Raw genomic sequence first — 14,931 nt, forward strand, 5'->3', positions numbered from 1 at the left:
TCATAGTTTTGATGCCTTCAGTGAGAATCTACAATGTAAATAGTCATGAAAATAAAATGAAACGCATTTGAATGAGAAGGTGTGTCCAAACTTTTGGCCTGTACTGTATATATGTAACGTGATCTCTAGTTTTTCTTGTTGTGGTTCTATTTGGTTGCGATTTAAATGGTTTATGCTTTAAACTGAAAATTACCCAAACAAAAACTTCGATATACTCCATCATTTTGAAACAGAGTCAATCAAAGTTCCTGTTAGTCATTTATTTGCCATTATATCAACACATAGCTTGTTTTTCTTGTCCTATAGGTTGGATACCCTCTGGGTTCTGATGGGTGGTTAGAAGCCGAAGTTAAAGGGATTACTCTTGGCTGTCGAACGCAGGAGGTTCTTGGAGTCAAGAGGGAGCACCTGACCAGCGGTGGCCTAACATCTCTTCCCAGAGACAGCAGGTTCTATCAAGATACATCAGCCCAGCTTAACTCGCCATGGAGCCAATGGCACTGTTGTATTGAAGCAACAAACAGCTGAAGACTTCAGCAGCACCCTTTGTGTGCTTCGGGAATACCGCCTTGGATTTTGTACTGCTTGTCGTTCAAAAGGACTTTTTGTGGTCTGGGAGGAGTTTCCAGCTGCAATTTTATGGTTGACATGCGTTACCCCACCACCTTTCAATCCGGCACTTATAACCTCTATTCATGGTGTTCGTCGAAACAAAGCTAAGGCCTAGGAGGACTGTCATTTGTCGAGGAATAACTTGGACTCAGGCCAAACATGGCCAGAGACGTCAGTCCTCTGAGCCTCATGCCTCTGTCTGCAAAACACCACCAATGGGTTGGAGCCTCTCTGGGGTCTATCCTCCCCTTCTCCCCCTTACGTTCTCTAATTTTTTACTACTTCCTGTCATGTGCAGCAGCAGCAGGAAGTTTGCCTGGCATAGAATATGACTATGGCATTAGCCCTAAATTTGTTTGCACCCCAATTCCCCCAGAAGCAGACCCCAGCTGCTATTCGCCACCCAGTGTGCCCCACGGACCGAGCAGTAACGGTCACACAAATGGTCACAACGGCAGTAGCCGGCGAGGCATGATGTCCGAAGAGGCCAAAGCCACCATCTTGCACCTGCGCGAGAGCCTTGTGAGGCAAAAGGAGACCATCCTGGACCAGCGGGAGACCATCAGGGAGCTGACCGCCAAGCTCACCTTGTGCGAGGGCTTCGGTGGCGGTCACCACGGCACCAACCACCACGACAACCACCACGACAACCATCACGATACCCATCACGATACCCATCACGACAATCATCACGACGGCCACCGCGACGACCACCACGGGCCGCACAGCAGCCACCACACGCCCGCGTCGTCGCACCACGGTTCTTCGCCGTATCACAGCAGCGATCACCACTACTCCCACGGCGGCCACAGGTCCGACCCCCACCACAGGAAGCCCTCGACATACGGAAAGCACAGCTCCTTCTCCCCTGAACAGACGGGCAAAACACTGCAGACACTGAAGGAGAGGCTCGAGAACTTGCAGGTGAGTGCAAAAATCTGCAATGCACGCTCAGAGAAGAGGCGTGTTTTTGTGTCACCAGTCGGGATTAACCACTAAACAACAAAGATTTGGAAGTTTCGACCAATGCCAGGAAAGATATGCACTGATAGATGGACATTTCTGAAGTTCAGTTCAAGACACAGCAGGGGGTAAAATGCAGCTAGTTTGTAGCCTGTTTGACATCTTGTACCACAAGCCTCGGCTTTATGACAACCAGCTTTTTGCCCCACAATTGAGGAAAAACGCCTCCTAAAAGTCGTTTGTTCAAGCAGCAATTACAACTCATATTTACGTGTGCCCTCTAGTGGCCATAGTAATTATTACAGGAGCAAAGTATAAGAGCGCCAAATTACACATAGGAGATAGGTGGATGGGTCACACACAGGAATTTCACCCAGAAGACAGGGGTTTGTGTCCCATTTGAAAATAAAAAGGAAATGGTGAGTTTTTTTTTTGTTTTTTTTACTACGTAACAAGTGTAACGATGGAAATTCCGCCACGTTCTGCGTCACGTGCGTAACCAGAAATGAAGTAACGTAACAGATGAACTGATTTTAACCCAAACCACAATCTTTTTTCTAAACTTAACCAAGTAGTTTTGATGCCTAAACCTAACCAAACTGTGACTGTTTCACAACGTTAGGACGGAAAGCGCTTCTGTGGGTCGTATTAGAGGGTAGGAATCAACTGCCTATATCGTTGTATGGTTTGGAGAACATCGTTGGAATTGAGAGTTGGAGCTCCAACTCCAGTCCATGGTATATTGTACAGGTACACCTGCAGTATTGACTTTCTGTCTTGTAGCTTCAGCCACTACTGCCTTTTGTCTTCCAGCCCAAGGGATGTGAGATAGGCTGTAGAGCTTGTAATTACAGTATACAAATAATTAGTTAAAGTCAGTGTTAAATCTTACTGATATGAATTGTTGAACATGTTAAAAGCAGCCGGGTGCGTTTTGTGATGTCTATTGTTAACTGCTAAATGTAAGAGCTGGGTTGGAACTTACCACTCCAGGCTAATATACAGGATATTTTGGAAAAAATAGAAAAATAATTAAAAACATTTGTTTGAATTTAAAAGAATACATGTGCTAACGATAACGTGTTTAGTGTTTCAGAGGGAGCAAGCCATTTCAAAGATCAGCTATTAAAAAAAAAAAAGACATTAAAAGGCAAAAAAAGATTTGAAAACAGAATGTGGGACTCCATTTAAAGCACGCACATTGAAAGAAGTGGTGCTAGAAAAGAGGCTGGTTAAGGAGACAGGTTTTAAAGTGCAGTTTAAACATTCCAGCAGAGCCTGCCTCTCTAATATCTCTGGGTAGGCTGTTCCACAGTTTGTGAGCATGGCTGAAAAGAAGCTGCATCTGCAATCAATCTTTTGAGTATCTAGAAGCAGCAGTAACACATTAAAGGGCTCACGAAGGAACATAAGACGACAGGGAATCTCTCTCTCAATGATGTAGGCCAGTCCTAAGCCGTTGAGAGCTTTGTATAAAAGTAGAAGGACTTTAAAATGACTTACAGCTGTTGTCTGACAACCGACTGTTAACGAAACACAAACTCAGGGACCACAGAGAGTTGAAGCAGGTAGAAAGTTCCGCAAGTGAATAAACTTACTTTATGGTCAACGTATTTAACTTGTATATAGTTGACTACAATACTTAAAGAAGACAAATGGTTCATGCATTTTCATTAAAATTATCCCGAGTTCAGTGATCCAAAGTGACTCCTACAGAAGCTGTTACATTACATTTTTAAATAATTAAAGAATCTAATTAAAGAATCCAAGAGTTTCTTCTCTTAACTATACAAAAACGCTGCAGGGCTAGCAAGGCACAGCGCTGTCTCCTGCCTAAAAAATATTTGTTATATGGCTGTAATTAAAGCTCTGATGTTTCAGGTGAAAGGGCTTAAACATTCTGTAAAAGCTCCTGAAGGACTTACTTCTCCTGCACCATACGAACATTTGGAGATGCTTAGTAATGTGTCCGCAAGGAGAGGCGAAACAGACTGCAGGGAGACGGAAGCCTATCAAAGGTTTGACATAATTGGGGTCGTATCCAGCGTCATTAAGGGTCACAAGCTCAGCCGCCGAATCATCTGCCGCTGCTGTCCGCTGCCAAAGTACTGTAGGAAGGATGTGTTTCATGAAGACATGGTAACCCACGGGATACTGTTTGTGTTCCCTGCATAAAAAAGGTCTTTTTGTAATTAATTAGATACTCAGTTTAAAAAAAAAAGTGATGACACTTTTAGTGGCATATATCTGTAGTTTTGGAATAAACGCAAAGATTTAAAGTAAGAGTCAAAGGTTGGAGGAGATGCTTCTCACATTAAGAACTAGAGATGGCCCGATACCATTTTTTGCTTCCCAATACAGATTCTGATACCTGCAATTTCGTATCGGCCAATACCGAGTACTGATCAGATACCAGTGCGTCATATATTTTATGTTTTAACAACTGTATACTACTATCCCTGTATGGATGTGATATGATTTCTATCTTTGTTGTCGGTCTGGCTCAGGTTAAACTCTTATGTGTGTGAAACATGAACAAACACAAACAATGAATGCCACAGAAGTTTCTTTTATTATTCAGTTTGACAGTCAGTTATAACGGAAAAAGAACATAAATAAACTACTTTAACGTAGATTTTCTTTAGGGCTTTATTACGTGGTATCAGATCAGTGCATAACTCCAGTACTTCCTGATACCGATACCAGCGTTTTAGACAGTATCGGAGGTGATACCGGTACCGGTATCGGTATCGCCTCCGGAACATCTATATTAAGAACCACCCATCAGTCTTTGTGAGACACACAGCACCTACAAAGCAAAATATCAAAATGCTAATGTCTTCTCAGAGTTGTTCCAGCTCTCAATCTCTCTGCTGGATATCAGTGGCCAAGACTGAGCTCAAACAGGAAGCTGCTCTAAGTTGATTAGCCCTCACAACCCCTAAACAACCTTTGCGTTAAACCATCACATGTTGACGAGTGAAGCTTAGAGGAGCAAGAGGGATGGTCCTAGTTTCTGAGAAAGATCTCCACAACATCAGTATTGTTAACTTTACTGTTTATTCATCCTGGAGAATCGCATTGAGATTAACCTGGGGAAACCAGGCCAAGTAAACCAGGCCAAGCCCGGGGAAACCAGGCCAAGTAAGTCAACTTTGTCTCATTTATAAAGCGTCACAAGCCCAAAAGGTTTGGAACCACTGATCCGAACGTCTAAAAAAATCTTCATTTTTACTTTAATTTAATTCTACGGGGAGCCCAATGAAGTATTACATTAGTGCTCACTGGGAACTGTTTTAGCTGTTGTCGAGGCTTTCTCCGAATTTTGTCGCACAGGAAGTGATACATTCTCTAAATTGTGTTTCAGCACCTCAAACAAATCTGCTATCTGACTTATTTACAATTTTTGAATGATGCTGGTGTCACATTGCGAGACTAAAACCCCGCTGCCCTCCTTATCAGTGCAGGTGATCTCAGGCCGCGCTCAGGGAAAGTGTTGAAATCCCCTTCAATCTCTCTCAAAAGTGTGAGACAAACCAGAAGCCAAGCCAGGATTTTTGTTCCGTCACTCCTTCCTCTAACAGGATGTCTACACCACCAGCCTCTGGCCACGCGCCGAAGGGCGCAAGCGAGCCTCACATTCAATTAGCTTCATCCTCCCTGACGAGGCTATTAATCGTGGCGTGCGCTGGCAGGGAACAAAGCCGGATTTGCTGGTGAAAAAGACAAGGATGAGCAAGGGAGACGAGGGAGGGGCGGAAATTATTCCCCTGCAACTTTAAATGTCATTCCACAATTCGTCTTTATTTACTGCACATATCTAAATTCACTGCAAAGAACTTCTGACTCTTGGTTATTTCTAAATTTAATCGTTTTCTTCAAGCTCACAGCTTGTTAGTTTTGACATTTCTCGAAGACTGAAAGTGTATTCTTGACCTTGGAAAGTAGTACTTAACAGAACAATCCCGACTCATGGTCCACTTACTAGCTTTTTCAGTATCCCACATCTTCATCAGCATATCGTGTTTGCTCAGTTTCACTTATCAAGAAGATAATAAATAATTGTTAATGAGGACCCCTTAAGGATCTTTGCAGGATGCTGATAATAATTATTTTTGATGTTATGATGGTGGTGATGATTTTAATGATGGTAAAAGTATTCCTATGATAGGAACGGTCTACTGCATTATACAAACCCCACAGTGTAGTGGTTTCAGGGCAGAGTAAGATAATAGCACTTGGTTATAAAAATTAAAATGTAGACTAAACAAATAGATGGAACATGTATGCCATTGGCATTAGAGATAAATCCAACAAGTCCTTCAAACTATACAAAATCGGCTGTTTGTTCCTACCCTCTAATACGACTCATAGGGAATTTCATAAATTAGTGCCCCCTAGCGGTGGAAATATTACCCACAGTGGTGCTTTGCGTCTTCATATCTTAACCAGAGAACGTAACGGTCGCGGTTGTAAATATGTTAACGTTAAACGGTCACAGTTTGGTTAGGTTTAGGAACCAAAACTACTTAGTTAAGTTTAGAAAAAGATCGTGGTTTGGGTTGAAATCATTTATGTTACTTCACTTCCGGTTACGCATGCAATGCAGAACGTGACCTAGTTCCATTTGTTCTGTAAAGTAAAATAAATAAATAATGCTGGTTACTTTTATTTTCAAAAGGGACAGGAACCCTGGTCTGCTGGGAGACAGTCCTGTGTTTGTTTGACAAATCCACCACCTTAATTAACCTGCCTCCTTATGCCTAAATAGGCACTCTTATACTTCGTCAGATTACTTCCTGCTTTGCTCTCATCATAATTATTACGGCCACTAGAAGGCGCCGCCACTATAAACACAGAGTTATAATTGCTGCTTGAACAAACTACCTATGGGAGCGTTTTTGGGAGGGGAGGACAGTCTCGATAAATCCTAACCCTTGAAATCTCAAGCTAGGAGCTATTCAGGTTCTGTTCATTGTTTGACCAGAGGACATACTTCTAAAGCCATATTTCATATAGTTTATGACATTCAAGTGGAAACTGAATCCCACAGAGCAGAACTCATGACGGATGTGTTTTTCTTTGTTCTGCAGGCCAGGAACTCCTCCAGCTCGTACTCCAGCTCGCTGAGAGAACTCCTCCAGCGGAAGATCACCGCCCTGGAGGAGCAGCTGCACAGCTACTACAGAGATACCCGTGACTACGGTCACCGGGACGACCACCATGACGATCACCACAACGTTCACCCCGACGACCACCACGGCAGCAGCCACCCTGACGACCATCACGACGACCACCACGACGACCACCGTGGTACCGGTCACCGGGACGACCACCACGACAGCCATCACGGCAGCCACCACGGCAGCAGCCACAGGAACAACCACCGCGGCGGTTACCATAATCGCCACCACGACCACCACTACGACTGGCACAACAGCCGGCAACGTGGTCACTATGGCAACCATCACAGCACCCACCATTACGATGACCACCACCACGACGATCACCACGACTATCACCCTGAGGATCACCACGACGATCACCACGACTATCACCACGGGCCTGGACACCACGATGACCACCATGAGGATCACCATGACAATCACCACGGCAACGACCACCATGAAAGCCGCCACGGGATCGATCACAGCCCACGGCGGGTGCTTTCCAGCGGCAAAGAGACGAATCTGCGCGGCGTGGGGCACGGCAAGCTGGAAACAGTGCTCAGCCAGCTGCACCATGGCAACACTGACTCTGGTACACACATCAGGCTGTTCTTATGAAACAATCGTACATATCGCTACGAAAAGTAATGCACCATCATTCGTATTTATTCCACGTATTTATTGGTGTATGCCCCACATTGACTGTCGCTGCATAACATCCTGGATCCGCGTTGGGAAGAGGTTGGGGTGGATGTTTGTGTCCTAAAACACCGGGCTTTCAAGCAAGGGAGCGGAGTTTGTGTCCCTGAACTAGAAAACATAAGACTTTTACCCAGGAAACGGGTGTCTGTGGGGACTGATGTTTTAAAGGTCCCATGACATGGTGCTCTTTGGATGCTTTTATATAGGCCTTAGTGGTCCCCTAATACTGTATCTGAAGTCTCTTTCCCGAAATTCAGTTTTGGTGCAGAATTACAGCCACTAGAGCCAGTCCCACAATGAGCTTTCCTCAGGATGTGCTATTCCTGTGTCTGTAGCTTTTGAGGGAGGGAAGGGGGCAAGGTAGAGGGTTGGGTGTTGGCCTTGACCAACTGCCACTTGTTCGCTTGAAAGTTGAAAGCAGATGTCTCTCTCTCATGGGTGGGCCAAATTCTCGGGTGGGGGCAAAGCAAAGAAAGGGGAGGTAACCTTTCCCCTTATGACCTCATAAGGAGAAGATTCCAGATCGGCCCATCTGAGCTTTCATTTTCTGAAAGGCAGAGCAGGATACCCAGGGCTCGGTTTACACCTATCACCATTTCTAGCCACTGGGGGACCATAGGCAGGCTGGGGGAACTCATATTAATGTTAAAAAACCTCATAAAGTGAAATTTTCATGCCATGGGATCTTTAACCCAAACTTAACTGTTGTCGCTGCAGCACAGTCACCTTTTGTCGGCTAAACGCAACAGCTGCTGAAATGATCATAACCTCACGGTATCCTGTACTTAGTTCACAGTCACCTTTTCTGGGCTAAATTTAACTGTTAGGACCGCTAAACTTAACTTTGGCCAGTGGTTGTAATACGAATTGTTGTGCATACGTTTTTGTACGATACTATACAAACCCGTTCATGACAATGCATTGCACACACACACACACACACACACACACAGCTTCTGTACAGTTTAGCCTCTAATTTCTTTACGTTTCAAGCCTGTGCAGTGATTACAAGCCAACATTTAACCCACATTCTGCACTCTCTGTCTCACCAGGAGTCCACAAGAAGTTGAAGAGTCCCAACGCTTTCCTGCTCGACTTCCCCATGAAGACCAATTACATGTACGCCAGGATGAAGCGGTCAGTGGTCAACGAAATCTTCGCAATGACCATCTGCCTGCGGCTGAAGGCCGGAGCAGGTCCTGGCCTCGGTACTCCCTTCTCCTACGCTGTACCTGGACAAGCCAATGAGCTGGTGCTCATCGAATGGGGCAGCAACCCAATGGAGCTGCTAATCAACGACAAGGTAAAAGCAATGCAATCAAAAATGTATTGTATAGTGTCAAGGGCCAGGAGATGTTAAGAAACCCATATTTGGACAATGTGAACACAAATCTTTGTAAATGGTCCAGTATTGAGCGAAAACGCTGTAACCTGCAGCCGCGATCCGGGCTGAAATGTAATCGTGAGGGCAAATGTGCACCGTCAGTTTCTGTCCACTAAAAGTGCTGTTTTTGCCGCGGACTGGCTCATATTAAGTGTTAGATTATATCTAAGTGTCCTTTTCGTTTAACCAGAAACAGCCCCGAAATCACCATCGGCAAACTCGCCACACTACATCTAAATAAACAATACTTTTAGCATGTATAGAGCCAGCATATTTCCACATGTAAATGGGTGAGTTAAGGGTTTATTTCAACCAAACCAGAGAGGTGATTGTTGGAACATTTGAAGGACGAACCAAGACAAACTTTCGGTAGTTTTAATTTGTTTCTGTCGACTTTGAATGAAGTGCGTTTTACGTTGATAAATGTACGGTTTATTTAAATTGAGTCTGGTGGGATTAGCAATAGCAGTATTGGGTCTTTTCAAAAAAAGGATCTTACTCTTTAACAAAGCGGTCAACCTCTGTAGGGATTCTTTTCATAATGTTGTCAGACACTTATTAATAATATTCTGAGCCTGTCGGTGATAAAACAAGCACTTTTGCAGCTTGTTTAATAATGGGCCAGTGTAAAAAAATGGTTGTTCCCATCAGTCAGACACAAAAACATAGGAAAATAGGGCCCAGGTTGGAAAATATAGATGTTACCCCTTAAAATTATTTGTTGAAGCTTTTACAAATTAAATTGTTAAGTTGCCACATGCAGTAGCTCCTATTTGTGTGGTGACCCCTGCTGATATTGCTAAAGAAAATACTGGTGCTATTAAGGGATTAAGGATATGAAGTTCTTATAGAGGGATTTTCCAGTCAGGGCTTTAGGAGACCGGTGTTCATAGGTAACACTGCTGTTCTCACACTTCCATGCCCCAGAGTGTTGCTAATCTTGCGCACAGTGAAGTGTGATAGTGACAGCTCAGACTGACAGGACAGCATCACCTCCCAAGTGGAGGTCAGAGCTATTAGGAGAGCCAGCAATGACCTCAGACTCAGGACCCAATATTTGCCATGTCATGCTCTCAGTCACTGGTTAGTCAGACGAACTTGTCAGATGGCAGCGACATGCACAGACTGAAGAGCAATGGAAAGAGGCATGTTTTGTGTGCGCCGGGTTAAGAGCAAAGCACACCAACCATGTCTTTGTCGGTACCACACGCCAGATGTGCCATGCAGACAGAAGGAGTACTCAAGGCGACCAAAATGTTTCAATTAATTTTGATTAGGTGAAAACACAGTTAGCGATGCCCCTTCGTTGAAAAGGTTGAGCAACTCCTGACTTAGACAATTTTGTGTAATAGATTTAATTTTATGAAAATTGTGGACATCTCAGTTTGAATGACGTTAACTCGCACACAGATTGTTGACTTGCAAATGATTCAATTATTCCATTAGCATTCTAATCTTTTGTTCTCTGAAAAAGCTGAGCTTCCTTGCCCCAGTACTGTGAGCAGTGAGCTCAAATCAACCACAACAACACAGCAATTAATCTGATTATTCTAATTGATTGGCCTAATTGTCTGTCGGAGTGACATTAGGAGGGATGAACTGTCATGTTTGCTTTCTTCTCGTCACACACTTGACAGTCATCAAACTGATCAATGACAAAGAATGCAAATTAATCTCAGTCTGTAATCAGTTATAAGAGTTTATGAAGATAAACAGAGTGGAGATTCTCATATTATACTGATCCACTTCCCCTACATTAGTAATCTTTCTAATGCTATCATCCAATAAAGATTTGTTATGTAATTTTATTTTACAATGTTACAGTGATTTTTGGGGAAAGACTCCTCCAGATGGACGAACCTCACCTTTAATGGTATGTCTGTCCCTGTCTTCCCATCTGTCTCTCTCCACCTGTGAGTTTAGGCGGTGGCAATGCCAATAACCATGACAGATGGGAAGTGGCATCATGTGTGTATGACGTGGACGACACGAGACGGTGTCTGGGAGGCCTACCAGGACGGGGTGAAGAAAGGCTCGGGACAAAACCTGTCAGCCTGGCACCCCATTAAACCAGGAGGGACCTTCATCCTGGGCCAGGAGCAGGTAAGACATACGGCATGCTTTTTGGCAGAGATCCAGTATGTGCAAAAACTGTAGATAGTAGAAAGTATGACTTTACACACATTGCTGTAGGACAGGGCTTCTCAAAGTCTGGACCAAGGTCCGCATCCAGACCAAAGTCTATCCGGACCCAGCCCATACCTTGTGTTTTGAATACAATACCTTATAAAGTGTAATGTTTTCTATTTTTAAATACATTTTCTATTGACCAATATATTGTTAGTGACGTTGAATGTACAGTAGTGGTGTGACGGACCGGAGTTAATCTGTACAGATTTTGTGTGTGTAAAATGTTCTAAATAAATGAAAAAATTTAAATAGTTAGTTAATAGACTAACTGTTACAACTGAAATTAATATTTTATTATTACAGAGAAAGAGTAGGCTACCAAAAGAAAGTTGGTACCACTGGGTACTGGTACAGAATTCCAGGTACTGGTATCGGTACAACAATTGACCAGGAAAAACAATTACTCAACTTGAATGTATGTTGCTTAGAAGTTATAAGTGAGTTGATTAAATGTTATTTTGTTGGGGTTAGGTTTGGGTTAAAACCTAACGTCCGAGATGGGTATTATGAGGGGCAAAGGCACAAGGGTTAGGGTTATTTCAAGGGTTAGAGTTAGGGTTCGGGTTATTGCCAATCATTCTGGACTTCTGACCTTGAATAAAAATCAGATGCGGACCTTTGAGTAATACGTTTGAGAACCTCTGGTGTAGGATGTAAAAATCATTGCCATAGTGTCAGTTGAATTTAGCTATAATCTTTGTTTTATGACTTTCAAAAGCTCACAGATCTTAATGTCAGTAATCCCTGTGTTCAGACTCTATCTAACATTTTAAACCTGTTCCTAACTGGTCCTCACAGGACACAGTGGGAGGCCGCTTCGACGTCACTCAGTCCTTCATGGGAGAGTTGTCTGATCTCCAGTTCTGGTCCAGAGTCCTGACGCCCAACGAGATCTACAGCCAGGCCACCTGCGGAGGCCACCTCATTGGTGATGTCATGTCCTGGTTGGAGGAATCAGTGGAGCTCCACGGAGGGCTCACCGAGGTGCCCTTTGACCCCTGCCACTAAGGACTGACACTGGACCCCAACACCGAGAGCCGTAGCATCATCATCCCAACATATTTCAATTACATGCCCCCCCCGTCAAAAATAGTTGGAGAGTGGGAAAATGCTATTTTGTCACGGATCAAAGATGGGGGAATGATTAATTTCATTGCTTGCTCAGGTTGCAAGCTCAGCCATGGGCAACAGGCAGAGCAGGAGGAGTTCTTTTGCTTTTTCTATATATTTTTGCCATTCCTGTCTGATCTTTCTGCCTTCTCCACCTACACGCTCACTTCTTCGCTCTGACGCTCTCAGCAGGATGACTTTGAAGGCTCCAAAGAGCGCAGGGCTTTGGATTTACTGGCTGTGTGGTCATGACTATGGCTGAATCTCAGGGATCCAACACACATAATAGGATTTCATTCCATCGGAACAGGTCCAAAGGTTGCTTGTTGCCATTAGCTCCCCATGCACTAGCTTGTTTTGTTTGGTATGTGAGCAACATGAGGTGAAAGAGTGGTGAAAAGCCCCAGAATACAAATGAAGCCGCACTGAGACCTGAACCGTGATGATTCATCCATGTTGCTAGAGTACAGACAATCGAATATCTGCTCATTGTTTTGTCGAGACAAAGGAATAATGTTGTTTCGGGGTGTTTTTTACAATGTTGGTCAAATTTGGCACAAGCTACTGTTGTTGATTTTGCACGTTGAGATTGTTGACTGTTTTGTACTAGTATTTCATATTGAAAACTCTACTTTTTTTGTAGACAGAAAACTGCTTTCGTGGCATTCAGAAAAACAAACTGTATCCATGTATGATGTGTTCTTTATAACCGTGAGATTACATTTTGTCGATTCAGGAATGAGAATGACGTTTTGTTTCTTTGTTCAAAAGTCGGCCGTTGCATAAGAGCACCGCGGGCGGCTCAATGTCAGACATGACAGGCCACCTGGCTCCACGGTCGCGGTGTTAACCGTCCCTCAACATGTCACCGCGGTAATGCTTATGTCTCCTCGGCAACCGGTGGCTTACAGCTGGATTTACCTATGGACAACTGATCTGATCCTGCCTATTTCGGACCAGCTCAAAACCCATGGCAGAGTCAGACACACTCACACACACTCTGCATACACTTAGAGAAGATAAAGAGGTGAAAGGAGACTTTGTTGATCTCTGTTTGTAGCGGCACCTTTACGTTTTTTTAAGAAGAGGCTTTTTGTACATGTAAATTACATCAGATAGTCTGTTTTTAATTACTAAAAACATGTATTGTGGCATTTCTCACATTGTAAATAAGTAAATAAGTACATAGCACTTTCTCAACCCAATGTTAACCCTGAGGTTGTTTAAGAGCAACTTTTTGGAAGTAAACTGTTTATTATTCGTTTATCATAACCCTATCCCCTCTGAGTTAAACTCAAAGGGGTTGAACTCTTTTTATTGATAGTCAAAACAAAATGGGGTATTTTGTTGTTGCCATGGTAATAGAATCTCTCAGCATCAGGACCACATCATCGCACTACAGCTGTGAATATCTACAAAATGTTTCTTCGACTGTAACGCCAAGACGAGCAGCATTTTTAAAACATGCTCCTGTTTTCCTCTCATGGTAGTGGGCCAAATGCATGTGACATTTGTTTCATATGTTGCTTCTTCTGTCTAATGTTCTATAGACATCAGTTTAAACACCCCCTCCTTCGACCGAACTGTGTAGTGTTAGGCTGAATGAAAAAATAACTTGCTTATTCTCGCCTTTGGTGTACACTTTAATGTTTATTAGTTGTTTTTTTTATGTTTATTCTTGTCTCTTTGGCTGTAAATATTCAAAGTATTGCAGTGTGTTCAGGCAACAGTCCCTCCCTCATGTGTAAGCCAAAACTATAAACTGAATTGTAAAACTTGAAAGAGGAAGAAAATCCACTGTAAATGCTGTCAAATATTTGTAAAGATGTGAGGATTTTGATTAAAACTATTTAAAATATGTTATGAATTCAAACTGGACCACAAGCTCATTTCTTTTAACATTTTGCACAATGCGCATGTTGTATTGTCTTGTGATTCTCTGTGATAAGCAAAGGCAACTGGACTTGCAGAAATTCTTGAAGACGTTTTGTCTCTCATCCAAGAGAATTCTTCAGTTCCGACTGACTAGTGGGGAGTCCCAGACATTTAACCTCTGGTGGTTTGTGTCACCTGAGGCCCAATAGTCACATGAGGGTCATTGGGTGGATCCCAATTCTCTTATTTGATATATCCTCACTCCTTGCTTGAACCCAAAGTTGTTCTCATCCGCATTCGTGAAGGCCGTCTCAAAGCTCCCATTCCTGGCCCGAGGATCGGGGAGGGATCTCTGAGAAGCTATGAGCGAGAATGCACGGGAGCAGCCTTCCCGGAAGCCGTGCAGCTGAAAGCCATCGCTATCTCTGCCCATAGAGCTGACGAATTCACGTGATGCTTCAGAGAAAAGGACGTCTCATCCCTCTAAAAACACATTTCCTTGTTTCCTCACATGATTTCCTTGCGTCTCTCCCACGCTTTCTCGGTGGGACAGACTAAGATGCGAAAAAAGGGAAGCAAGTGAAGGAAACGTGGATGCAATTGAAGGACCTGTGACATATCCACTGAGTCACATGGGAGTCCTCGGGCGTCATAGGGGGTTGTTGGGAGCCGTTGGCACATCCAGTCAAGGTGGTGTCACATGGGAGCCGTGGGGTCGTTGGGAGTCCCATTGGAGTAACGTGGGAGTTGTTGGCACATCCATTCAAGGTGGTCTCACATGGGCGTCGTAGGGAGCCTTTGGGAGTCACACGGGAGTCATTGGTCTCAAAGGTGGATCGTTGACCCATCTGGTTGTCATGTGAGTCACCTGAGTCAAGGTGTGGATGTCTTTTGAGCTGGCTTGGGAGGGAGATCAGGACTGCGTCT

At 43.8% G+C, this 14,931-nt stretch overlaps 1 protein-coding gene across 1 annotated transcript; it reads left to right on the top strand.

Moving 5' to 3' along the window:
* The first annotated feature begins 306 nt into the window (after positions 1-306).
* On the top strand, positions 307-14,002 carry LOC120571183. The gene is made up of 5 exons (XM_039819940.1): positions 307-1,536; positions 6,669-7,335; positions 8,498-8,748; positions 10,753-10,932; positions 11,818-14,002. Exons 1-5 carry the CDS (start codon positions 772-774, stop codon positions 12,025-12,027), a joined length of 2,073 nt encoding a protein of 690 aa, XP_039675874.1. The 5' UTR covers positions 307-771; the 3' UTR covers positions 12,028-14,002.
* The last annotated feature ends 929 nt before the right edge of the window (positions 14,003-14,931 follow it).

This window comes from Perca fluviatilis, chromosome 13 (assembly GCF_010015445.1).
Source record: "Perca fluviatilis chromosome 13, GENO_Pfluv_1.0, whole genome shotgun sequence".
Taxonomy (NCBI): domain Eukaryota; kingdom Metazoa; phylum Chordata; class Actinopteri; order Perciformes; family Percidae; genus Perca; species Perca fluviatilis.

Coding starts and splice junctions, on each gene's coding strand:
- LOC120571183 (XM_039819940.1), top strand. CDS start 772: ATGGCCAGAGACGTCAGTCCTCTGAGCCTCATGCCTCTGTCTGCAAAA. Junction 7,336..8,497: donor CCATGGCAACACTGACTCTG/GTACACACATCA, acceptor CTGTCTCACCAG/GAGTCCACAAGAAGTTGAAG. Junction 8,749..10,752: donor AGCTGCTAATCAACGACAAG/GTAAAAGCAATG, acceptor CTGTGAGTTTAG/GCGGTGGCAATGCCAATAAC.